This window comes from Garra rufa, chromosome 2, assembly GCF_049309525.1.
Source record: "Garra rufa chromosome 2, GarRuf1.0, whole genome shotgun sequence".
Taxonomy (NCBI): domain Eukaryota; kingdom Metazoa; phylum Chordata; class Actinopteri; order Cypriniformes; family Cyprinidae; genus Garra; species Garra rufa.
Genome location: NC_133362.1, coordinates 35,964,624 through 35,992,616, shown reverse-complemented (window position 1 = coordinate 35,992,616; position 27,993 = coordinate 35,964,624). Strand labels below are relative to the sequence as shown.

Here is a 27,993-nt window from a genome sequence, read left to right as displayed (position 1 = left end):
CACTTTTTTTCCTCATAGGCAGACGCAATTGTATTTTCATAGATTTTTGGGAATCTGAAAGTGACGTGTAATCATATTTTAAGAGCACTGACTCTTTTTCAAGCAAGTCAGTGAACACAGTGATTCTCTGTCTAGAAGAGAACTGAACTGAATCTGAAACTAAACATCTGAAGCTAGTTCCTGTAGCAGCGCGCCCTCAATGCACCTTTTCAGTGACGTTTCAAGGTGAATACCAGAAGCATTGTTGTTTTTCGCAGCTCTGTATTCACGGGAATTTAGTCAGTTTGGTTTTGCGGTTGAACCTGTTGGTGCAGCGCGTTTGCCAGCTGTTTGTTTTACAAGAGATTTAATGTGAAAAGTGAAAGATAATTGCCAGCGGCAGACTTTGACAAGGAACTCGGATCTCAGGTGAGTAAGGGGCGGGCTTCGATTTACCGTGCTTTGTTTACAAATATATTTATAACATAGATTTAAGCTACGTTTTAATAACGTTAACTGACTAACCTTTAAACGTGACCTTCAGAATACAACAACTCCGCAACCTTTAGTCGGGGGCTGAAGTGGTTCGGTGACTGTGCTAATCCACATTTCAGTTTGAGAGTTTGAGGAAAGCTTTAAAACGGAGATTACATTAATGAAATCATTTTAACACAATTTCTTTGAGGTAACGTCCTCAAAATGCATAGTTAAGCCACTACTAGTTTTGTTTTCGGTGTTATAATAGAGATTTTCCTTCGTAACTCGGAGACGTCTTCCAACCTGTCAACTTTTCGTACAAGAAACATTTGGTAACATTTACCCTGCAGTTAGAAAAATAATAAATGCTGTGTTTAAATGGCAGTGGAGTGCATTGTACAATACAGTAGTGCAGTGTAATAAGCTAATGTAACGGTAATGGTTAGTTTAATAGGCTACTTTATCTATAAATGAAGATGAGTGGACATTTTAATTATTAGGGCTATTTTGTAAAACATAAACCTTAAAAATAAGCAAGGACAAGAAAATGACTTAACCAGTTAAAAATCTAAGGTTTGGTTATGAGAGAGCTTTGAATTTTCCGTAACACTTTAAAGTAAGTTTCATTAGTAAACATTAGTTATTCTGGTAACACTTTAGAATAATGGGCCGTTGTTAACAAGTAACTATGCAGGAAGTAATAGGTAGTTCTACATTAACACTTAATTTAATACTATTAACTAATATAGAAGCAAGATTAACTAAGCAGTAGGTAAGTGATAATTTTGGACAAAGGTAGTCCCTTATTAGGTATTTGATAATTACTAAAGAAAAAATTGTCATTGAGAACTACTTGTGAACTGTGACCAATTCATAAAGAATAACTAATTAATTATCACAACAGTAACAGTTATAAAATGAACAATTAGGTTCTTTGTGCAAACTAATTTATGGAAACCACCACCATCACCGGTTGAAGTACTGGTTGAAATTGTGATTCTTACCAAAATATGAATGGATGTGTTCTCTGTTCATTTCAAACAAACATATCATTTATTTAATTAGGATGTAATGCCAGCAATGATTGGATTCTCATGATTGGATTATTTCACTATTGTGAGCTGCATTTAGTTCAGTGTTGTTGTTTTTTTTTTTTTTTTTTTAAGTATTCTGGGGCAGGCTTCTCTTTAGTGTGATAGTAAATATGTTATTTTGCTTCCGTAATGAAGACATTAACTGCATTTATTTTGTTAAGCACAAACACAACATTTTCCACATTACAATGCCTGTTAGAATATCAGTATGGTGCTTCAAAGAAATGCATGGCTGTACAGTATGTCATATAAAATATGATAAAAACTGTTTATTGTAAATGACTTGCAAAATCCATCTTAACCCCTCAATAATAACTCAAGTGTTACCTTGTCAGTCCGCATGAACTACTACTGTGATCTGGCCCATTATTTTAAAGTGAAAAACATGTTAACCCCTCAATAATAACTCAAGTGTTACCTTGTAAGTCCACATGAACTACTAGTGTGATCTGGCCCATTATTTTAAAGTGAAAAACACGTTAACCCCTCAATAATAACTCAAGTGTTACCTTGTAAGTCCACATGAACTACTAGTGTGATCTGGCCCATTATTTTAAAGTGAAAAACATGTTAACCCCTCAATAATAACTCAAGTGTTACCTTGTAAGTCCCCATGAACTACTAGTGTGATCTGGCCCATTATTTTAAAGTGAAAAACATCTTAACCCCTCAATAATAACTCAAGTGTTACCTTGTAAGTCCACATGAACTACTAGTGTGATCTGGGGCCTCATTTATAAAACTTTCTTACGCACTGATTTGATCTTAGAGTGTTCGTACGATCAAATCCACGTCAAAGTACAGATTTATAAAAAACGTCTTTGACGTGGAAAAGTACTTATCTCCACGTCAGATTCCAGCTTGGCGTACGACCGTTTCCTTGTGGTAATGCCTGGTATTGCAGATAGTTCAGCCTCACTATAATTTGATTTCTTGCGCTCCTTTTTACTTGCCATTGTCACAGAGTTTTTGCTTTAGGAATGAGCTCATTTTATATGTTAATTAATTAAGCAGGGGCGTTTCGACGGCGGAACATTCAGCTGCACACAATTCCACAATCATTTGTGATTTATAACCGAATGACTGGCGTACGCATGGACGTTCGTTTCTCTGAATCGCTCTTACGATCAAATCAGAAAAGTTCTTAGATAAAATCAAGGATGGTTTCTACGCAAGTCTTTATAAATGAGGCTCCTGGCCCATTATTTTAAAGTGAAAAACATGTTAACCCCTCATCAACATGTCTATATGCAACGTGATCTCATGATAATTCGTATGTATTTACATAAAATGTGGTTCTACAAAACGTACATTTACTTACGTTTTTCCAGACACTAAAACATACAATACTGACGTATTTACAGCATCTAAACGTACAAATACTTAGTATTTTTAGCATTTTAAGGTCTACAAAATGTTAAACAAGACTACACTTTAAACCATTAAAATAAATGACATTTCTGCAATCGTTTAATCATTCATGTAATATTAGCTTCGTTTGCCGTGGTGGGACACAAAAGGCGTTTTCTCCGACATGCTGTGACTAACAATACAACCATAAAATGCACTGAACACGCATCATAATCATAAAATCAAACAATTTTATTTGTACGCTGTAATCCAGATCTTCAGAATTCATACGATTGCGAGGAACAGACCCAAATTCAAGCCTTTATATGACGATCGTTATATCTCCATCCCGAGCAGCGACTCCAGCAGCAACAGCAATAAACCCCCGCGCTGCAGTGAGTGCATTTAACAAAATACAAACGCACCAGGAAACTACAGGCTTTACGGCAGGAAAACCGAACGTTCATTGGCTCTTGCCAGCATTCGCTACAGATTACGACATGCCGTGTTTCTGGTGAGATTTGTTTGAACGATGCGCAGGCGCCATCACGAAGAGGATCAGGATAATATTTTCAGCCATCAGCAACCTAAATCCTGCTCTGTACCTCAAAGAAACCTACTGTCTGTATTCCGCCAGAGACGACTGCGGCTGCAAACGCATAGTCATTTGGATTACTTTTTGGTACGGCTGTTGACATTTTTGCAATGAATAAATGATTGCGATTGCACGTTTCCATCTTTCATGTTTTTCTTTATTACTGTACAGAGAGAGTTATGGTTAACGTTAGGTTTAGAGGAAGGAGTGTGATTAGTGACTATACTTTTTTTTTATGCTATATTGTTATCAAAATGAGAATTTTCCCGCATATTTTGGTCAGTTAACGTTACGTTTTATATATAACATTTTAAATCACTTATTAATATAATGGAAAAATGCATATTTGCTGTAAAATGGTTTAGGTTTGGGGGTAGGTTAAGGGGGCTATCTAAATCGCTTATTAATGAAATGATAAATTTGCATATTTGCTATAAAATTGGTAGGTTTATGTTTGGGGGACATTTTAAAATTAAAGTAAAATTAAACTCTTAAAATAAATTTGGCACAGTAAATATACCTAGCCACAAGCAAGGTAACACTTGAGTTATTATTGAGGGATTAACATGTTTTTCACTTTAAAATAATGGGCCAGATCACAGTAGTAGTTCATGCAGACTGACAATGTAACACTTGAGTTATTATTGAGGGGTTAACATGTTTTTCACTTTAAAATAATGGGCCAGATCACACTACTAGTTCATGGGGACTTACAAGGTAACACTTGAGTTATTATTGAGGGGTTAACATGTTTTTCACTTTAAAATAATGGGCCAGATCACACTAGTAGTTCATGCAGACTGACAAGGTAACACTTGCGTTATTATTGAGGGGTTGAGATGGATTTTGCAAGCAATTAACAATAAACTTGCACTGAAGCACTAGTGATATTCAGACATTGTACTCTGAAAGATGTTTTTGTACTTTACAAAATAAATGCAGTTAATGTCTTCATTACGGAAGTAAAAGAACATAATTATTTACTATCACACTAAAGAGAAGCCTGCCCCAGAATACTATTAATACTAATACTAAAAAAAAACATTGAACTAAATGCAGCTCATAATAGTGAAATAATCCAATCATGAGCATCAAATCATTAATGGCATTACATCCTAATTAAAGAAATTATATTATATGTTTGTTTGAAATGAACAGAGAACACATCCAGTCATATTTTGGTAAGAGTCACAATTTCAGCCGGTGATGGTGGTGGTGTTCATAAATTAGTTTGCACAAATAACCTAATTGTTGATTTTATAAATCTTACTGTTGTGATAGTTAATTAGTTATTCTTTATGAATTGGTCACAGTTCACAAGTAGTTCTCAATGACAATTTTTTCTTTAGTAATTATCAAATACCTAATAAAGGACTACCTTTGTCCAAAATTATCACTTACCTACTGCTTAGTTAATCTTGCTTCTATATTAGTTAATAGTATTAAATTAAGTGTTAATGTAGAACTACCTATTACTTCCTGCATAGTTACTTGTTAACAACGGCCCATTATTCTAAAGTGTTACCGTTATTCTTAGTTAATTCCAGCATTTACTAACGCATTATTAAAATCAAAAGTTGTGCTTGTTAACATTAGTTAACACACTGTGAGTTAACATGAACTAACAATGAACGACTGTATTTTTATTAACTAATATTAACATAGATGAATAAATACTACATTAAATGTATTGTTCATTGTTCATTCAGCTAATACAAGAAATAATGTTAACAAATGAGACCTTATTGTAAAGTATTACTGAATTTTCTTCTTTCCAATATGCTTTAATTTTACTTTTAAGGTTGGGAGACATCCTAAACTTGTTATAAAAGGTGTAATGCCTGTTTAAATAGCATTTAGGTCCTAATTAAAAGAGCAAGTAAATGTAAAATTTCCAAAAGTGTCTTAACGTTAGGCCTTGTCCACACTAATACACATCTTTTTCTCTCCGTTTTGGCCTTCGAGCCACACTGAGATGGCATTTTTAGTCATGTGATGCATATGTGTTTATTATTTATCATTTATGAAAATTATTACCCCCTCTCCTTATCTGTCGGGGTCAGAATTTGGTAATTGTGCCTGTTATGTGCTATTGACTTTCACACTGTTGCTAAAAATATATTTACACTTTTCATATTACAGTCCTAAAAAGATCAAACATGAGCAAACGTGACATTTTACACATGCACAGTAAGGCAAATTTAACATTTTCCAATGTTAAAGTGTGGATGAAAAACGTTTAAAAGATGTCATGTGAGGTTAATCTATTAAGTTTAGGAGTTGTATATTGAAATTACTTTACTTTAAATTGAAACAATCACAGTTATTTTTCTCAGGCAGAATCAAAAGTTATAATTTTTATCACTCTTGTTTGTAATTGAAGAAATTGGGCTGTCTTGCACTAAAGTGATCTGAATTAGATCTCACATTAACAATTTACATGGTATCATGGTATTTATCTTATGTAGTAGAACTGAGTGTTGTTTTTTGGCTGTTTAGTGTGTTAATATAAGTTCACGTCTTTCTGTCGTTGTGACAACGTATGCCTTCTACACCCATTTGAAAAAAATGCCATGTTGTCAGTAAACAAAAAACCTGCTGATAGATTCAACAATTGCATTCTTACACTGGAGTCTAGTCATCAACATGGTCAAACCTTGCGTTGTGGTTTTAGTACAATAATTCAACATTTCCTAAAGCTTTTGATGCATTTTCTACAGGTTTGATCCGGCTGAACAAATGGCAGAAGTTACAAAAGAAGAAGTAGATGGTGAAAATGAGGTTAATGACCCACCAGAATGGGCTGAGGATGCAACCAAGGGTGTTAACAATGATGAAAAACAGATGGAAAGTCCGGTTAAAGAAAAGAGTATTGGACTTCGGAAGTCGCTCAGAGGAAGTTGGAAAGCGATCAGCAAAAAGAGCCCCATGGCATTGAAAAACAAAAAGTCAGAGAACACAGATGACCAAAACTCAAATTCTCCATTACGACCACTGCACTCTCCAAGTAAGTGTATAACCACTAGAAGTGTTGTTTTTAAGTGGCAATAGCTTTACAAGGTCAGTAGTTTAAGAGCTAAAGGAGTATAAACAGTGCTTTTTGCTATTTTGCTATTTCAATAACAATTAATTATGCGTAATTACATGCAAGTAACCCTAAACCTAACCCTAAGCATATAGTAAGTATATGTATCTAATCAATATTACTCAGTACTTAAATGTATAATTTCACTGTAACAAGGACACTTTAAAATTAAGTGTAACTGTTATATTTTATAAGGCTTTTAATTAGCTGAAGCTCCTTGTATGTTTCTCTCTTCAGGTTTGAGCAGAGGATCTCCTTCACAATCTTCATTGCAGAATCCAAAGGCAGAAAAACCTTCTCTAACCAGAACTATGTCAGGTGACTGGTCTTTGCATGTCTCCAGATTCACCTCTAGATAAGTGAAATATGATATGTGCTTTCATGACAGGAAGTGTTGATAGTAATTGTTGCAAACAATATAGAACGGTTTGTTGCGGAAATGTTTTAAATGTTTTGGGAGACTAAGCTTTAGTTAATAATTAACACCTGTATTTCGATTAACCTTTTTGCATATGTATAAAAAAACAAAACAACACACATTAAATGTTTGTTTCTAAAAATAATAGAACAGTCACATAAACAAAGAATGTGTCTTCTTGACCTTTATATCCTGTTTATTGTGTTATTAAGGTGTATTAAAAGGATAGTTCTGTCATCATTTACTCACCCTCACTGGTTTATTTTTGAAGTGTATGAAGGTTAAACAAATTCACTGCATTAGTGTACACTAAAATGTTATATTATTTGGATAAATGTTTCCTTTAAACTATGAATGTTCATTCACTAAGGGTCAAATTTAGGGTGAAATAGCTCACTGTTTAAGTTACTGAAAATTAAAATTAGCTTTCATTTTACATAGTCATGTTGATTTTTTTTAGAACATTTGATTAATTTAATATTATACTGTATGTAATAACATAATCTCCAGTAATTGTTTGTGTTATTCTCAGATTCTGCAGTTGAAATAACAGAAACATTGGCAAAGAGAGGGGCATCGTTCAGGCAGAGTTTGGGTCTGGGTACTAAAAAACACAAACAAGAACCACTAGAACCTGTCACAGAGACCATAACTCTATCCGAAGAGCAGATAGAGGTTGTAGACGCGGTGTTGGAGCTCAGAGACACATATACTCTGCCAGAAATACCCCATATGCCTTTGTCAGGTAAGTGTGTGAGTGCATGTCCCATCTCTGGATCGTTATCAAAGGAATTTTAAACAGTGTGGTTTCAGATAAAAATTGATATGAATAGATATTTAGACTGGTTAAAGGAGTAGTTCACTTTCAGAGCAAAAATGTACAGATAATGTACTCACCCCCTTGTCATCCAAGATGTTCATGTCTTTCTTTCTTCAGTCGTAAGAAAATTATGTTTTTGGAGTAAAACATTTCAGGATTTCTCTCCATATAATGGACTTCTATGGTGCCCCTGAGTTTGAACTTCCAAAATGCAGCTTCAAAGGGCTCTAAACGATCACAGCCGAGGAAAAAAGGGTCTTATCTAGCAAAACGATGGGTTATTTTCTAAAAAGAAAGTATAATTTATATTCTTTTTAACCTCAAATGCTCGTCTTGTCTGTTTGAGATTAAAAAGTATTTAAGTTGTAAATGTTTTTAGAAAATAACTGATTGTTTCGCTAGATAGGACCCTTCATCCTCGGTTGGGATCATTTAGAGCCATTTTAAGCTGCATTTTGGAAGTTCAAACTCGGGGGCACCACACAATTTTTTTACAACTGCAGAAAGAAAGACATGAACATCTTGGATGACAAGGGGGTGAGTACCTTATCTGTAAATTTTGTTCTGAAAGTTAACTACTCCTTTAACATTTTTGTTACACTATTAACTTTTGGGCCATTTGCTTTACTAAATTTGTTTAGTTTGCTAAATATCACTTTAAAAAAATCAGTTTTGCTCTTAGACGTCCTACGATGAGGGTCTTTACACGGTATGTGGGCTGGGACCCACCAATCTTATCATTTTGTCTGGGTTCCTGTGAATTCAAGCGATGCATCTGCTCTGAACTGATAATAGAAAGGCATGCAAAAAATGGTTTTATATGGAGTGTAACCATATGTGATGCTGCACAACAATCCACATACACTACTATTCAAAAAGTTTGGATTAAGTAAGAAATTAATACTTTTTATTCAGCAATAAATTGCTCAGAAGTGACATTTATAATGTAACTTTCTATTCACCCTTGAAAGTATCACAGTTTCAAAAATATTAAAGGGTTAGATAAAAATTTCCTGATATAATTACACTCTAAAAACATGCTGGGTTAAAAACAACCCAACTTGGGTTATTTGGCAACCCAGCGCAGAGTAAAAATTGGACAAAACACATGCTGGGTTACTTTGAGCCAGCTTGTTGGGTTAAATGTTTTAACCCAACATGCTGGATTGTTTTATTTAATTCAACTATTGTTTAAAAAGTATTATATTGCTGGTTTAAAATGGGCTGGAAATTAAAAATCACACAGAATTATAGAGGCAACAGCAATAATCAATAGATGATCATTTATTATTAAGCAAGAACACACATGGATAAAAAAATAAGACAAACTGAATTTAATTGGGCGAATATAGCATAGTTTACAATATTATATACATTAAATAAGCATTTTTTTAAATAAAAAATGTAACATTTAACAGTAGCATTTTCTTTTAAGTGTAATCAAACATTCTAGTGCTAATTTCTGTGCCGTGTGTCGGCAAAATATAAGCCGGTAATGGGCTGCTGTTTGCCAGGGGAACTACAAACCTCAGACCACCGCCTCGTATCACTCATAGCTGAAAGCTGCCATGACTGACTCCATAACCTGCCCATAAACAAACAGTACTGAGATTAGAGAACATATTTTCACATCAAATTAAATTAAATTCAGTATTATAGCGAATAAAATCAATGTTATGTAGGGCAAAAGGCGTTTCCATCATGCAAAATGACTGCTGCTGACGCAGCTGACATTCTGACTTGTATGTTGCGTTGTGCAAAATAATATAATTTATAGCACAGTAAAGACTTTATAAATTAAACAAAATGTATACAAATCTTTATTTCGCTGAAGAAGTGCACCAAATCGTTGGCGCTGTGAACGGCTCTCTGTAGAGGATGCAAAAAGTCTCAGCACCTGGGTTGTTTCATCGGAGACAGGCTCACCCCAGCAGTTGAATAGAAAACAATAATAATCCATTATTTAAAAACCAAATAAAAATGACCCAGCAGATTAGTTACAGACTAACCAGCACCTGTTTAAAACATATGAAAAATAACCCAATAAAATAACCCAGCATTTTTTATAGTGTTCTCACCCTCTTGTCATCCAAGATGTTCATGTCTTTCTTTCTTCAGTCAAAAAAATTAGAGTTTTTGAGGAAAACATTTCAGGATTTTTCTCCATATACAGGACTTCAATGGAAGGCAACAGGTTGTCCAAATTGCAGTTTCAATGCAGCTTCAATGGGCTCCACATGATCCCAGCTGAGGAATAAGGGTCTCATCTATAATTTTTCTAAAAAAAAAAAAATTATATAGTTTTTAACCACAAATGCTTGTCTTGCACTAGCTCTGCGTTGCGTATGCACGTCTTCACGCATTATGTAATCACATTGGAAAGGTCACGCGTGGTTAGTTCATTGAAAAAAATAAAAGATAAAAGATATATGTTCTGTTCCTTGCTTTTTTAGCACACCTGTCTTGAAGAGAACCTGCAGTCAACATCACATACTGACATTACCCAGACCACATAAAAACACTTCAATGGCTAATCAGTGGTAAACAGAGCATATTTTATGATGTTTTTGAAAAACATGAGCTCATGAGGCTGAGATCTAACCTGATTGACATTCCTGATTGAAATATGATAGTTGTTGATGCAAGAGTGTTCCAGTTCCAGTATCAGGATGTAACTCAAGCAGTCATCTGTATACTTACATTTTGCTCTTTGTTCACCTCTTTTTTGTTATTTTCTGCAGTAATGGAGATTAACAAACTGATAGATTTGGAACATTTAGAGGAAGCCTATGTGAATCTACTGTCACTGCGCCTGGAGCTTCAAAAGGATCGTCAAGCTCTGGATCAAGAAGACTATCCTATCGAACTTGTCAATAAAGAAAAAGATCTCAGTCTACTCTATGGCACATTAAGAAACAAAATGTCTGCCATTGTACGCAACTCCAGTGCTAATCCCTCAAGCTATAAAGAGCTGCTGGTGTATGTATCATACATTATACTGGAGGAAGAGAAGAGGCAGGGAGAACCAGGAGCGATGCATGGATGGAGGGAAGCATGGAGGGATGCGGTACTAAACGGGGTTCGGGATACACTAAAAAAAGTTTCTCTTGACAGCCGTGAGCAGAACACTTCCTGGCTGGCAGTGCATCTGGGGCTTCTGGGTAAAGCTGCGGTGGAGGATTTGAAGAGGGTGAAGACTGAACTTCTGAGCTCATATCCAGAAGACTTGAATGTGTTTGAAACCTATGTGTCCTGCTATCATGAGGCTGTAGGAGAGCATATAAAGAGACTTCTGGAAAAGGTGACAGAGCTGAAAGACTACTACGCTCTTCTAGAGTTCATTATTCATCGCTACCCCAGGTGAGGTTTTCCTCAGTTTAGATTTGTGACCCTGGACCACAAAACCACTCTTAAGTAGCACAACAATACATTGTCAAAATTATAGATTTTTATGCCCGAAAATAGGATATTAAGTAAAGATCATGAAGATATTTTGTAAATTTCCTATCGCAAATATATCAAAACTTAATTTGTGATTAGTAATATGCATTACTAAGAACTTCATTTGGACAACTTTAAAGGTGATTTTCTCAATATTTAGATTTTTTTGCATCCTCAGATTCCAGATTTTTAAATAGTTGTATCTTGGCCAAGTATTTTCCTGTCCTAACAAACCATACATCAATGGAAAGCTTATTTATTCAGCCTATAAATCTGAATTAAAAAAAAATGTATCCTTATGACTGGTTTTGTGGTCAGGGTCACATTTAGTTTTTCTGGATCATTTTCGTGCCTTTTTATATTAAAGAAGCAAGCATGCTGATTCAAACCTGTATGAACGATATTTTTGTGACACACAAAAGCTGATTTTTGAGGAATATACTGGCTGTTTGTTTCCATATAATAAAAACTTAAAGGGTTACTCCAATCCCAAAAAGAAAATTTTGTCATTAATCACTTTCCCCTATGTTGTTCCAAACCCGTTAAAAGCTTTGTTCGTCTTTAAGAACACAATTTAAGATATTTTGGGTGTAAACCGAGAGCTTTGTATTTTTTTTTAGTAAATAGCACTTTCAAGACCCAGAAAAGTATGAAAGACATCATCAAAATAGTCCATCTGCCATCAGTGGTTCAACCATAATTTTACGAAGCTACGAGAATACTTTTTGTATTCAAAGATATAACAGTATCCCCTGGACGCAAACCGTACACTGTTCTCTGTTAGCTGCAACACACGGATATGTTTTCTACGTTTATTTACACTTTTTGCGTCCAGGGGATACTCTCCGTTTGTTGTCCGAATTGTTGAAAAAAGTTGTTGTTTTGTTTTCTTTGCGTACAAAAAGTATTCTCGTAGCTTCGTCAAATTACGGTTGATCCACTGATGACGGATGGACTATTTTGACGAAGTCTTTCATACTTTGGGCCTTGACAGTGCTATTTACTTGGCAGTCAATGGGACGGCCACAAAGCTCCTGGTTTTCATCCAAAATATCTTAATGTGTGTTCGGAAGATAAATGAAGCTTTTACGAGTTTGGAACGACATGGGGGTAAGTGATTATTGACAAAATTTTCAATTTGGGGTGGAGTAACCCTTCAATGGGAAACAGGCTCAAGTTGGTAAACAGTATTAAAGTATCATAAAATTCACCAAGGCTCAATTTTTTGATTAAAAAATGCAGTAATATTGTTAGATTGTTAGATAGATGTTGCTCATTCGGGCACATTAAAAATATACACACCTTAACTCAGAGAATATACCGCTGACTACATATGGTATGGACTTAAAGACATGAAGCTTTATTTCAAAGATTTGAATTTCAATACAACGAGCAATATAGTAAGTAACACAGCTTGTATTGTATTATTTATTGTATAATCGAATCAATTTCAGATGCGAATACCAGATATATGGTTATGTTTATTATTTCCTGCATAATTAGGTACATAAAGAAATATATTTTGTGTTGGATTAGTTCCCGTTTCTGCAAGTGCGCAGCTGACACACCCACCTAAACGATTTCAATATATCGCTTATCCAGCCCGAAAAGACCATAAACATTCCAGAAAACATCTTAAGTAAAAATTAATTTACATACACATATCCTTAAAAACTATTCCTGTGTGAATGATACGCTTCAAATCGGGTGATTTTAGGTCAGTGATTTGCATGCGAATCAATGGCGCTCTCTGCAGGTAGGAAAGTAAGATGGCGGATCGAACACTTCCGGTGGCTTCGCTGCCTAACGGCAGTTTAGAACACAATGAGCGATCCAGTCATTATATAGATCAGTGGTGGAAACTGCTAAATCATATAGAGAAAGGCTTAGTAAGCAGGAAAAGGCACAATATTTAGACAAACTGAAGATATTAGGTGGTAAAGATACATTCGAGCAGTATTAAGATACTATTTCTAATATTTCACCTACCTGACTGGAAATGATAAGAACTAACACGAATGTTGTCAAGATTCTTGCCCTGGAAATCCTGATTCAGTTTGGCCAACCACAAACCTCCCAACCACCTATTGCTCCCCAGACAGTTTTTTGCACTCTTCTCCTTGATTTGTAATCACTTTTGACGATCTATAGTACTCTAAATGTTTTTCCCAGTCCGACCAAAGAGTACAGCTCGAAACATGACAATAATTGACCATTTTCAGCAGCAATAATCAGTGAAATGAGTTTTGTTCAGTTCAGTGGCATTGTTTACTGATGACGTGTCGTGAAAACACTATATATCGTATAAATATTAGTACGATTACAAATGTGATATAGATTTTATAAAACAGTCTAATTAACAAGAAGTTAATATTAATTAAATGCTTTTTTTAATTTGCTCTTTTTTTGTCAATGAAAATAGTTCCAAACAAAGCCACAGTAGAAGTGTTTTTCGTTTCTGAGCAACACACAACAGTGTTTTGTTACTGAATCAATCAGCCATTTGAACGAATCCGTAGAATGAATGACTCAATGACTCACTCAAGCAGTGATTTGCAGCCACCTACTGGCGATTTTAGATTTATATTTAAAGTATATTTCCATTTCTCACTATTGGACGTTCTGTTTCTAAAACATAAAAACATTATTCATGCATTTGTAACTGCAGGTTAACTGCATTCGTGTCCTGCATTAAACAATCTGTGTGAATGCATCTAAATGCCACTTCAGATGGAGATTCTGTGCCACCTCTGCATTGCAAACACAAATTTTGGTAATACTGATTTAATTTGATTGGTAACAGCCCTATAGTGTCTTACTATTTGAATTTATTGATTAAATGTAAGAATCTGACACAAAAGATGATGAATACATTTAATTATGTTAGAAAATTTTTTTAAGGTAAAAATGCCCATAAAAAGTAAAAATCAAATCAAATTTATAGGAAAAATTCATTTCTGTAACACTTGCAAAATCACCGCACAGAAAATGAAGAATATCAAAAGCTTTGGGAGTCCTAAACCTGCCAAAGTACCTGCAAAATATCATTTAATAATCATTATTAACAAAATTCCAGAAAATATTAAAATATCTTTTTTTTGTCATAATCACAAACACCTAGTCTTCAGTATCACATGATTAATCAGAAATCATTTTAATATGCTGATTTGCTGCTCTAGAAGCATTGCTTATTATTATCATCAGTGTTGAAAACTTTTTTGTTCAGAAATATTTGATGTATATAAATAGAAAACTTTTGTAACATCCTAAATGCCTTTTTGGTCATTTTGGTCAATTTAACGAGTCTTTGCTCATTTTTTCCTACGCCAAACCTTTGGTGTTCTATGTCAGTGACAGCAAACCCGGAGTTTCGTTTGATTCACATAACTCATTCACATAATCAAAAGGCCAACCTACTGCATCAATCAGAGGCTCCAACCATCCACTTCTCAAATCGTGAAAGGTCTAGTGGTCTCACGAATGTGTTTTTAAAAGACCCAAACACAGCTTTGCCTCAGTGTGATAAATAGCTCGTCGTGATTTATCAGGTCTTCTTCCGACCTTATATGGATACTCATGTATGATCCAGTTGATGAGATTCATTGTGAATGTGACTGTGCTACTACTTTAAAAGGTTAGGATTGTGACCTGTATTTGCTTTATCTTTCCATAGTGAGAAAATAATGGGAAGCAGCTCTCTGCAGCCTGAGTTGAAGGAAGAACAGAGAACACTGCCACTGCACAAAGATTTCCTTAATCAGATAAAAGACAAATACTGTGCTCGCTTACAGGTAGCATACAAACGTATTTGTCACCTGAGTCAATGCTAGAAACGAGATTGTACTGACAGCATAATGTCAAATGAGTTTCTGAATCCAGTGTTATCTCTGCTCTCAACAGGCTGACATGAAAACATCACTCAATAGAATTATTGACTTGGAGAATGAGGAAATGTGGAAAGAAAAGACAAAACCAGAGATTGATGAGGGAATCTATAGCTCACACATTGACATGGACATCTGGACAGTAAGACAGCAGACTCACTTTCAAAATTAGCTCACCTTCTCTTTGGTTTTAAATGCAAGTCAAATGAGTGTTAAAGGAAAGTCCTTTGATTTCCCATTTACAAGGCTGCAAACACAAAGGCATTGGTTTACCAATAGAGGGCAGTATAGGACATTTCTATTAACTTATAGTGGCCACAAAACCTATTAAGAAATCTATGCAGCCTGCTATCTGAAACTTCCTATTTATGAGTTTGTCATATTTAAGTGCTTTGTTGTAAGAATGAATTGGAATCATGGAGGAAACCAGGTTTTTTTTTCTCTGAGTAAAATGCATAGAATGTGCATCAAATGATTATTTATATACAAAATATGCATGATTGTAATGGCAATTTAAAACAATGTAGATGTTATAGGAAGATCTAATAAAACTTAACAGTCACTAAAGCAATGGCTTTCTTCTCCTTTAAGTTTATGATTTCCCCAATTCGGAAATAGAATCAAAATTATCTCCAAGTTTCCTGGTTGTAAATGTGACTTGAGATGCTGTTTGTGTTTAATTTCCGACTAGGAAACTCATATTTATGATAATTCTGATAGCAATTGTGACTTGAGAAGCTGTTTGTGTTTAATTTCCGACTAGGAAACTCATATTTACGATAATTCTGATGGAGGCAGCATTAAGCCACTGTAATGTAGCAGTACTGCATTAGATTTCAAACTGTGACATTTATTTAAGAAAATAAAATAAAATAAACAAATATATATATATATTTATTTATTTATTTATTTATTTTTCACTTTTCAAGTAAATAATTTTAATATTTGTTTTAAATGATTATATATATATTTTTTTCTCTTTTTTTTCTAAGTGGTTTAAGTGCCTAAATATTTTTGAGGACACTGTAATAAAAAAAAATTATGTTGTTTTCTTTCCCAGCATATTAAAGGGCATGTACAAGGATCCAGAAGAATCGATGTGAACCTTGAGCAAAAGGTTGTGCGTTCCTGTTTGGAGGAACTGAAGACTTTTCCAAAACGGTTTGTGAACAAGAACTATAATGTTTAAGCAAAATAATCTGCAGATGGTGTAAGCAAAAAAATCTTATTTCAAACAGAAAACAAGATTATTTTTCTTACCCAATTGGCAAATTATTTTCCTTGTTTCAAGCAAAACCCCACTTAATTTTGACTTGTTTTTTTTTCTGAAACAAGACAATAATTTTTACTCGTCTAAAAAATCCTTCTTGATTTAAGAATTTTTAGATATTTGGCTGGAAAAAAGAAAAGCATTTTTTGCAGTGTGGAAGTCAGTTGTGTATACAGTATGTACAGCTCTAAAGGCTACTGTAGTCTATATTTTATGTTCAGAGGACAACTATTCAAGTTTGTTTCACTTAACAGCTGTTATCTTTATGTGCTAATTTGAAAAAAAGTAAAAAAAAAAAAAAAAAAAAAGGGGGGGGGGGGGGGGGAAAGATTGGCATATCATTTCCAGGTTTCTTTTTGCCAATCTGCCAATCTCCTGCAAGAGTGGGCGCATTTGTAAACTTTATAAGGGTCAAGCTTCTGGTCTCATCCGTGTCCAGCAATTTTGAGCTTTACAAAAATTTTGCTGCTTGATATTGCAAATTATTATTTTAATGTATTATCTTAATCATGAACAAACTGGTTTGTAGTGTAAACAGTTTTACTGTTTACTGCACGACACATCGTTATTTTTCTTGTTATTTCCATATAGCGGATAATGATCTGGATTCTCACCCATAGGCTTACTTCCGCGTTGAAGAAAAAGGTGGATTTATATGACACACGTTTCCCATAGACTTGATCAAATCCATAACTCATGAAACACATTTCTATTTTTATTTCACCTCAATAATATCTGACAAATTAAGTCATCAGTTTATTTTTTAGTTTATATATTAGTTGCATAGAATTTTGGCAGAATTTAATTATTATTATTTTTTTTTTTTATTATTATTGGTACTAGATTATATTAGGTGGTCTTAACTACTATGTACAGTGAGGGAAAAATATTTGATCCCCTGTCGATTTTATATGTTTACCCACTAACAAAGAAATTATCAGTTTATAATTTTACTGGTAGGTTTTTTTTAACAGTGAGAGAATAAAAACCCCAGGAAAACTGCATTTCAAAACAGTTAAAAATAGATTTGCATTTTAATGAGTGAAATAACTATTTGATCCCCTATCAGTCAGCAAGATTTTGGCTCAGAGGGTTTTTTTAATACAAGTAAGGAGCTAAGATTTGGAGCACTCTCTTAAAGGAAGTGCTCCTAATCTCAGCTTGATACCTGTAAAAGACACCTCTTCACAGAAGCAATAAATCAATCAGATTCCAAACTCTCCACCATGGCCAAAACCAAAGAGCTGTCCAAGGATGTCAGGAACAAGATTGTAGACCTACACAAGGCTGGAATGGACTTCAAGTCCATCGCCAAGCAGCTTGGTGAGAAGGTGACAACAGTTTGTGCGATTATTTGCAAATGGAAGAATCACAAAATAACTGTCAATCTCCCTCGGTCTGGGGCTCCATGCAAGATCTCACCTAGTGGAGTTTCAATGATCATGAGAACGGTGAGGAATCAGTCCAGAACTACACGGGAGGATCTTGTCGATGATTTCAAGGTAGCTGGGACCATAGTCACCAAGAAAACAATTGGTAACACACTACGCCATAAAGGACTGCTCAAGAAAGCACATGTACAGGCCCATCTGAAGTTTGCCAATGAACATCTGAATGATTCAGAGGAGAACTGGGTGAAAGTGTTGTGGTCAGATGAGACCAAAATCGAGCCCCTTGGGATCAACTCGCCGTGTTTGGAGAAGGAGGAATGCTGCCTATGACCCCAAAAACACCATGGAAGTGGAAACATAATGCTTTGGGGGTGTTTTTCTGCTAAGGGGACAGTACAACTGCACCGCATCAAAGGGACGATGGACAAGGCCATGTACCGTCAGGGCCAGGACATTAAAGCCAGCCAGGGCATTGAAAATGGATCGTGGATTCCAGCATGACAATGACCCAAAACACATGGCCAAGGAAACAAAGGAGTGACTCAAGAAGAAGCACCTTAGGGTCCTGGAGTGGCCTAGCCAGTCTCCAGACCTTAATCTCATAGACAATCTGTGGAGGGTGCTGAAGTTTCGAGTTGCCAAACGTCAGCCTCGATACCTTAATGACTTGGAGAGGATCTGCAAAGAGGAGTGGGACTAAATCTCTCCTGAGATGCGTGCCAACCAGGAGGTGAACTACAAGAAACATCTGTGATTGCCAACAAGGGTTTTGCCACCAAGTACCAAGTCATGTTTTGCTAAGAAGTCAAATACTTATTTCACTCATTAAAATGCAAATCAATTTATAACTTTTTAGGAATTGATTTTTTTGTTGTTATTCTGTCTCTCACTGTTCAAATAAATAACATTAAAATTATAGACTGATCATTTCTTTGTCAGTGGGCAAACGTACAAAATCAGCAGAGAATCAAATACCTTTTTTCCTCACTGTACTTATCATCAAAAATGGGTAGGTTTTAAGGGTGGGTTAAAATGTAAGGGATGGGTCAACAGTATAATTATAAATATAATTACCGAAATTATTAACAGATGTAGTTACATGCAAGTATTTTTAAAAATATAAGTACAATGTAAAAACATGTATGTACATAAGTGCATTTTATCAAATTATTCATTTAAATGTAAGTACATAGTAATTAATGCCACTTAATGTAAAGGGGGACCGTTTTATTTCTTTGTGGTTATTCGTACACACTAAAAAATGTTGGGTTAAAAATAACTCAACGAGTAACCCAACTATGGGTTGGTATAGCACCTTCCCATCTGTGGGTTATTTTAACCCAATTAATTGTTTTTTTAATTAATGAAGAGTTTTTAAAACTGTGTCGAAATACTGTGTTCTGCAAATGGGTGCAGATGTCTTCGGGTAGTTGATGTCATACATGTAGAAATGTTTGAAACACAGGTCCACTGCTTGTAGTCAGGTCTTCTGTTCCATTGCCTCCCCGTTGAAAATGTTACAAACTTGTGAGGAGTACCGAGTTTTGCATTTCCTGTTTCTTTTTATAAGTATAATGTTACAAGAGTTATCAAAACCCTTACCTCATACTGATGCAGCAACAGCAGCTTCTTCTGTCGTCTGTCAGTCACTTTTGTCCTTTAAAATTTGAATTGTCGCCGCGGGAACCAATTTAACCCAACGCTGGTTTATTATTAACAATAACCCAACGATGTTTAAAAAATAACCCAACATAGTGACCCAATATTTGCAACCCATCTTTTGGGTTAAACAAATAACCCAACGTTTTAGAAAATAACCCAACATAGTGACCCAATATGTGCAACCCATCTATTGGGTTAAACAAATAACCCAACGTTTTAGAAAATAACCCAACATAGTGACCCAACATGTGCAACCCATCTATTGGGTTAAACAAATAACCCAACGTTTTAGAAAATAACCCAACATAGTGACCCAATATGTGCAACCCATCTATTGGGTTAAACAAATAACCCAACGTTTTAGAAAATAACCCAACATAGTGGCCCAGTATGTGCAACCCATCTATTGGGTTAAACAAATAATCCAACGTTTTAGAAAATAACCCAACATAGTGACCCAATATGTGCAACCCATCTATTGGGTTAAACAAATAACCCAACGTTTTAGAAAATAACCCAACATAGTGACCCAACATGTGCAACCCATCTATTGGGTTAAACAAATAACCCAACGTTTTAGAAAATAACCCAACATAGTGACCCAACATGTGCAACCCATCTATTGGGTTAAACAAATAACCCAACGTTTTAGAAAATAACCCAACATAGTGACCCAATATGTGCAACCCATCTATTGGGTCAAACAAATGACCCAATGTTTTAGAAAATAACCCAACATAGTGACCCAATATGTGCAACCCATCTATTGGGTTAAACAAAAAAAACAATTTTTTAGAAAATAACCCAACATAGTGACCCAACATGTGCAACCCATCTATTGGGTTAAAAAAATAACCCAACGTTTTAGAAAATAACCCAACATAGTGACCCAACATGTGCAACCCATCTATTGGGTTAAACAAATAACCCAATGTTTTAGAAAATAACCCAACATAGTGACCCAATATGTGCAACCCATATTGGGTTAAACAAAAAACCCAATTTTTTAGAAAATAACCCAACATAGTGACCCAACATGTGCAACCCATCTATTGGGTTAAACAAATAACCCAACATTATAGAAAATAACCCAAGATAGTGACCCAACATGTGCAACCCATCTATTGGGTTAAACAAATAACCCAATTTTTTAGAAAATAACCAAACATATAGTGACCCAATATGTGCAACCCATCTATTGGGTTAAACAAATAACCCAACGTTTTTTTTCTGTGTAGGTTTGAGACAGCATTTGTTGAGTGGAGCCGTTCTCTGTCTAATTCCTCTCCCTGGGCAGAGTATTACATCAGCTACATCAACAGCTTTAGTGCTCTAAAGTAAGTCATTTACACAGCACACGACCCAAAAGTAATTTTCAGCGTTTACAAAGCCAGGAGGTCTTTAATAGAGGGAGAAAATCTATTTGTTACCATTTACTTTTGTATAAATGTAACAATTTTCAATTCTTCAAATTTTCTCATAATCACTTGGTTTAGTTACCAGCTGTTTTTGAGCAAGTCATTTTAAATACCATTAATAAAACAAACAAACATTACAATTAGTCACGTGATTTCTAGGAATTTGTGCTACATAAAAAGCAGTCATGCAGTTGGCAGGGGAAGTCCCTGGCAGCGGGGAATGCCTGAACGATGGGAACCATTGGATGTGTGCTTGAGCCCTTAGGCTATTCTAACTAAACGAGGGGGTTCTACAAAAAAAAAAGAAAACAAGATTTCAGAATGCATATGAATGCATTATTGATTATTTCTTAAATATTGCAAAGCAGAAAGCACTGCATTACAGATGCTACGGTTTTATTATGACAAATTCATCCTATTGTCTGCTTTGTTGTTAGAAAACCAGAAACCCTTGAGCTTATTAGCTGTAATCCTATCCATTTGCCAAATATTTATTTAATGTTAATGTGAATTAATACTTGTATTCAGGATCATAGTTTCCAAACAAATGCAGCACAACTGTTTTCAACAGTGATAATAATAAGAAATGTTTCCTGAAATAATAAGAAATGCTTATTGAGCAGCAAATCAGTATTAGAATGATTTCTGAAGGATCATGTGACTCTGAAGACTGAAGTAATGATGATGAAAATTCAGCTTTGAATCACAGGCGTAAGTTACATTTTAAATTATATTAAAGAAAGCAGTTATTTCGAATTCTATTCATATTTCACAATATTTCAGTTTTTTTTTTATTCTGAGAGATAAAAATCAATGTAAGATTACTTACAACAAACAGCAAGTACAGCATGTTAGTCTACAGTCCTTTCTAGTAGAATTCACCTTTGGATATAAAGTTTAAACAAAATGTAAGCAGACAAATATTGTTATTCTACTTTTTATTTTACAACAAGACATAAAGTGGATATAAAAAGTGAAATACAAACTGCGAACAGACAAAACCCACATTTTATACATCTATTTAGATGTTCCTCTTTTAAACAGCTGACACCACAGTACTATAATACTATAACATTTCATTTTTGTTCTCCAGAGAGCACATGGAGAACTATAAGGACACCTGCCCGATTCCGCTGGAGCTGGTTCAAAAAGAAATAGATGGACTGACCACGAGATTGAGTCAAGCTGTGATGGAGAACTTCAAAACTGATGTCAAGGTGTGAGCTTCTGAAATGTACACGGTTCTCATTGTTAAACAATGGCAGTAGTTTGAGAGTCACAGCAGACAAAAGCAGTATGGGCAGGACATATATTAATAACAGAAGACAAAGAACAAGACAGGTTAGGTGGGAACACAATCCAAGCGATAGGACAGGACACACAACAAGAGAACAGGCTGGTTTGGAACGAAACAGCTCCTGACTCTACAGCAGTGAGACAATGGCTCATGCAACCAGAGGATTAGCACAGGGAGATGTAACTGAAGCACCAGAGTGGGCTGCCAGATCAGGAAAGCCAGCGATCAGGGAGGAGGGCAGAAACTAACACTAGATATAACACAAGACAAGACTAAAGATAAGACAATATAAAAACAGGCAAAACTGAAACTTGACTGGAGCAAACTATCAAGGGAATAAATTCAAAACTAGATCCGGTAAAACACAAGACACAAGAAGAACACGCACAACATGAGAGTAAGGAGTAAAATATAAAGGGAGCAGAACACATGCGGAAAAAGAGGAGCACATGGTCAACGCAAACAGAGACAGATCCCAGATTCAGACACAAAACAAACAAAGAAACATTGAACAGAGACAAGACAAACAAAACTCTCAGGGCAGGATCCTGACACACTAAGGATGTGTTCACACTTGTATTTCGGTTCGTTTGGATCATTTGGTCTGGACCAAAAAGGAAAATGATACATTTGGTCTTGGTCCGCTTAGCGTTCACACTGGCATTTTTAACAGCGAACCTAAAGATACCAAACCTAAAGCCATAGTGATACGTTCACAACCTGATTGGTCGGATTGAATTATGAATATTTTGTGATGGAAATCACCAAACACTCCAAACAAAAGGAAAAGGTGCGTTCGACTTAAAGCGGCATGGAGCAGACTGATTAGTGAATGGGTACTTTCAGCGCCACTTTAAGTCAAATGCATCTAATGCTGTCTGCACGGACTAAGCGTGCTCATTGTTGCGTGTATATTATTTTATTTTCACCACAAAGCTCATTTGCTCATTTGCACTTTACTTGCTCTTTAGAGCTGTTCGATTATGACATTCTTGGAATCGATTCCGATTCCTGGTTGTGGAATCGACTCCTCACTGTTGTTTTTGATTCATTTTCGATTCTTGTTTTTTAGATTTGAGGAAGCTAATTTCGCAGTGACCGCAGAATGTAAAGGTCATAGAAAGCTCTGTAGCTCTGACTGATTTTAAATTGTAATTTTGTCTGCTTTGCCCATGAAATGAGTCATAACCCACAGCTCAGCAGTGGACATGCATTTATTGCATTAATAAAACAAGACATGAAGTGTCTAAAATACATGTCCACAGTTCAGCTAGATTTTGTTTACTTTATGTTTATCTTTATTTTGTACAAAATTAGAAAACTATACACTTAAACAAAATAAACAGAACTTTAACAACAACACTGATAGCTTGTGGCTTAGCTGTCAATCAGATGCGCTCTCAGCCACTAATCTGTGCTCTCTGCGTTTTCTTTCAGAATTATCATTGGCTGATAGAAAAGTTAAAAATAACATTTATTTAAGATGTAAATAAGATCACGTTTTTTTTTAACTGGTTCATTAAAATGATCTATCCAAATGAACCTTTTCGTGGAAACAAATCAGACTTCTAATAAGTATTAGCGAACAAGAGGCAAATTAATGGGTGCTTTTCAGATGGAAGGCTGCATCCTTAAACTCAGACGAGGTTAGTAATGCTTATAGTAATGTAGTTTATTTTCGTGAATCGACGTTCAGCAACGTTTAATGACTAGCAGCCGAGATATGCAGCCTTCGTGGAATGCAGCCTTCTGTTTGAGAGGCACCCATATATTAGTTTTGTTTAACTAAAAATGGCTCTGAATGAGGGGGCCAAACTTTGGAATCGACTCTTGATTCCCAGTGCCTCGGAATCGATTCCCAACCCTACTGCTCGTTGCTCCACGTTTGCCCTCTGCTCATTTACACATACACCGCTTATTCCCTTTGTAAAATCATGTCACACAGCATCGCATTTAGTCATTACTTCCTGTTTTTGGTTAGTTTCCTTTTAATCGAAACAAACTTGACAAGTGTGAACACACCCTAAGTGTCATGCAGATGATAATATGCAAACAACGTTTATGAAGTATTTATTTTAATACAAAGCAATACTATATACACCAATCAGGCATAACGTTATGCCCATCTTCCTAATATTGTGTTGGTCCCCCTTTTGCTGCCAAAACAGCCCTGATCCATCGAGCCATGGACTCCTAAAGGTGTGCTGTGGTATCTGACACTGTAATTTGCGAGATGGGGGCTTGTTTGTTCAGCAAATCCCACAGATGCTCAATTAGAGTGAGACGTGAGGAATTTGGAGGCCAAGCCAACACCTTAAACTCGTGCTCCTCAAACCATTCCTGAACCATTTTTGCTTTGTGGCAGGGTGCATTATCCTGCTGAAATTGGCCATAGCCACCAGGGAATACTGTTTCCATGAAAAGGTGTACATGTGTTTCCTAGGTGAGCGACAAAATGTTCACTTGCTGCCTAATATATCCTACCCACTAATAGGTGTTGTGAAGAGATAATCAGTGTTATTTAGTTCACCTGTCAGTGGTCATAATGTTATGCCTGATCGGTGTACGTCTGTAAATATGCAACTGGAATTTAAAAATATTAGTAAATATTAAGTAATGAAGAGCTTCTGTTTGCAGCCCTTCCTCAGGAGACAAATGACAGGGAAATGGTTTTCAATTGATGAAGACTTTACACAGCTGATCATCAGAACCAAGACTCTTTCTGACCAGAGCAAGTACATGACCCCAAAACATAAACAGGTGAGAGCGCAACCAGTTTGTTTCATTAAAACTCACTTTTACATGTTGTTTAAACATTAATGTGTGTTGGCAGTTTGTGTACACAACCATTCTACAATGATGAAAATCCAAAATCCTTACCTTAGACCCGCCCTTACCGAGCTGAAACTGTCTGACTCCGATCACCATAGTGTCGACTCAGGTGCAGGGGAAGACAAGAGCGTCTCAGATTGAGCGATTGAGGTGTTCTGTTGTCGATGTAATAATGAACACAGCAGTCGCCATTTACTCCTGACATCTGAGCCGCTGAAGACGCAGAGGATTAACGTAACTTTAGTTTTTGAAAGGAAAGCGCCGATCCCGATCTACATATGCGTCTATGTTCGTGCCAATCATTCGTGATGCAGCTTCACCCACAGCAGAATAAGAGTATAAGGGTTTTTTATGCATCTTTGCAAATGGCCTTTCTTAATAATGTGCTAGTTAGCAGTCACAGCAGAGAGGGGCAGGGCGAGCAGAGCTAATTAGCATTTAAAGGAACATGCAACAGAATAGCTCGCTCTAAAAAGGGCTGATTTTGTAAAGGTAAAAAGAGTGTTTTTTACACTACCATTGAGAAATTTTAAACAAAGTATGTTATAGACTTCTCATTAAGACCCTAAAGAATCATATCAACTTGTAAAAAATTACCATCCAATGACCCCTTTAATATACACTAATGAAAGCACTCTGCTACAGCTTGAGAGTGGCTCATGTTCTCTACTGTATCTATATTTCTTTCACTATTTCCACTGTCTCTTTAGACTTTTGTGAACGAAGTTCACTTTTTCGTGGTTAAGGAATATGTATCTCAGCTGATGAAGAATAACTACTTATGCAAAAACAGGAAGAATGAGACAGCTGCCACTAAGATCACAAATCAGTGGGAGGAACTGAAGGAAATTTTTCAAGATATGGTACAGTCCCTAAAATGCAACTCTGTACAGCTGTGCTTTTTCATCAGAACATCCTAACCATATAATTTATAATTTTCTGTAGAACTCCACTTCAGATTGGCTTAATCCAGTTGGGAACCAGCTGAGCAGGATCATTGGGTGCAAAAAAAGCGAAGTAAAAAACAACCTAAAACCATTAGTTGAGAGCTATCCAGACATCAGGTGAGATATTACTTGCTGAAGATTTATAATGTCTGTTCATTTTACTTTAATTTAACAAATATTTTACCCATTTCAGCAAGAGTCATCTCTCAGCTGTGCTGTACTTCCGGGGAATTATAAGAGGCAGGGAAAAGCATACTATATTACAGGCACTGGCAGAGCTGAAACAGAAATCTGGGAATACTGGGAATAAAAACCAGGCTCTCTTTAGTGAAATTCAAGCAGTGGTTAACACAGACTGCCTGGCTGCTACACCCTTCTCCTGTCTGTCTTTCATTGTACCAGACAACTAATGCACTTCATTTAATTTGAAGTGGAAATAATCATTGCACTGTTTGAAAGTTGCCTCTGTTGCCTTTTTGAAGAAAATAGATAAGGCAAAGAGGGGTTTAAATATGTTTTAAGTCTGTTGTGATCATACTTATTCCATTTGTTAATAATAACTAAATAGTAAATAATGATTAAATACCACTGATTATTACCACCTTGATAATGTGATATTTCTTGATGCCACATCCTAGTCAAAAGGCTTTCGCAAAAATGCATGCCAGTTTCAGTAATGTCTACAAACAACTAGAAGCTCACATTTAGGTCATGTTAAACTGATGCCATTCTAAATGTCCTCGGAAATAAAAATAAGTTGTAAATATTGAGAACCTTGTCAGAACATGGCCAGATGTCTCTATAAACAACACACAGCAGTGCACTTTCCAATAAATAATTATATGCATTATAATCCTAATTGACTGATCAGTTGTGTATTTTTCCTAAACACTAATCTCCATTTTTTAACGATTGTTATTTGAAAACGATCATTTGGGTTTACTTTTCTTGATTCCAAACTTGGACTGTTTTTTTTTGGCCCTCTAGCGGTTAAAGCATAAAATTGCTTGTTATCAGTGGAATCTAGGATGTCATCCAAACCTCCCCATTTCAGTAAATAAATAAATACATATATAAATATAAGAAATAAATACAGGTATCTGAAAGATATATATATATAAATTAGAAGGCAAGTGGCTTATATGTGACCCTGGACCACAAAACCAGTGTTAAGTAGCATGGGTATATTTGTAGCAACAGCCAAAAATATGGGTTATAATTATATGGGTCATGGGTATTATATGGGTATATTAAAATTATATGGGTCAAATTTATTGATTTTCCTTTTATGCCAAAAATCATTAGGATATTAAGTAAAGGTCATGTTTCATGAAGATATTTTGTACATTTTCTTAAAACTTATTTTTGATTAGTAATATGCATTGCTAAGAACTTTATTTGGACATCTTTAAAGGTGATTTTCTTTTTTTGCACCCTCAGATTTCAAATATTGTATCTTGTATCTTGTCTTATCATAACAAATCATACATAAAAGCTTGCAGCTTTCAGATATTCAGCTTTCCTGATTATTGCTGCTGAAAATGGTCAATTGTTGTCATGTTTTGGGCTGTATTAATCATTCGGACTGTGAAAAAAGTCTACTATAGACTGCCAAAAGTTATAATCAAGGAGAAGAGTTCAAAAGATCCTTAGTTGAGTGCAAAAAGAAAAAAAACTGTCTGAAAAACAAAAGGCATTCGTGGTTGGCCAAACTGAACAAGGATTTCCAGGGCAAGAATCTTGACAAGATTTGTGATTGTTCATATCCTTTCCCTTCTGGGGTCAGGTAGGTAATATATTAAGCTAATATCTTACTTAATACTAGTCGTACGTATCTTTACCAACTATTAGCTTTAATTTGTCAAAATATCACACTCTTTCCTGTTTACTAAGTCTCTCTCGATATGATTTAGCAGCTTCCACACGTTTTTCTGTGGTTTAGACAGCATAAATTAGTGGGTTATATATAATGTTAACGTTTAAAGTCTATTCATTACTTGTAGCGCACCAGCCACCCAATAATTTGGAGGGGG

General features: G+C 35.5%; 1 protein-coding gene across 1 annotated transcript; it reads left to right on the top strand.

Annotated features, from left to right (window-relative positions):
* The first annotated feature begins 136 nt into the window (after nt 1-136).
* exoc3l4 (exocyst complex component 3-like 4) lies at nt 137-26,819 on the top strand. The gene is made up of 14 exons (XM_073835167.1): nt 137-408; nt 6,216-6,502; nt 6,818-6,898; nt 7,531-7,743; nt 10,560-11,178; nt 14,933-15,050; nt 15,160-15,285; nt 16,204-16,304; nt 20,705-20,803; nt 21,978-22,101; nt 24,819-24,941; nt 25,724-25,876; nt 25,959-26,077; nt 26,154-26,819. The coding sequence occupies exons 2-14, from the start codon at nt 6,235-6,237 to the stop codon at nt 26,368-26,370; spliced, it is 2,361 nt and encodes a 786-aa protein (XP_073691268.1). The 5' UTR covers nt 137-408; nt 6,216-6,234; the 3' UTR covers nt 26,371-26,819.
* The last annotated feature ends 1,174 nt before the right edge of the window (nt 26,820-27,993 follow it).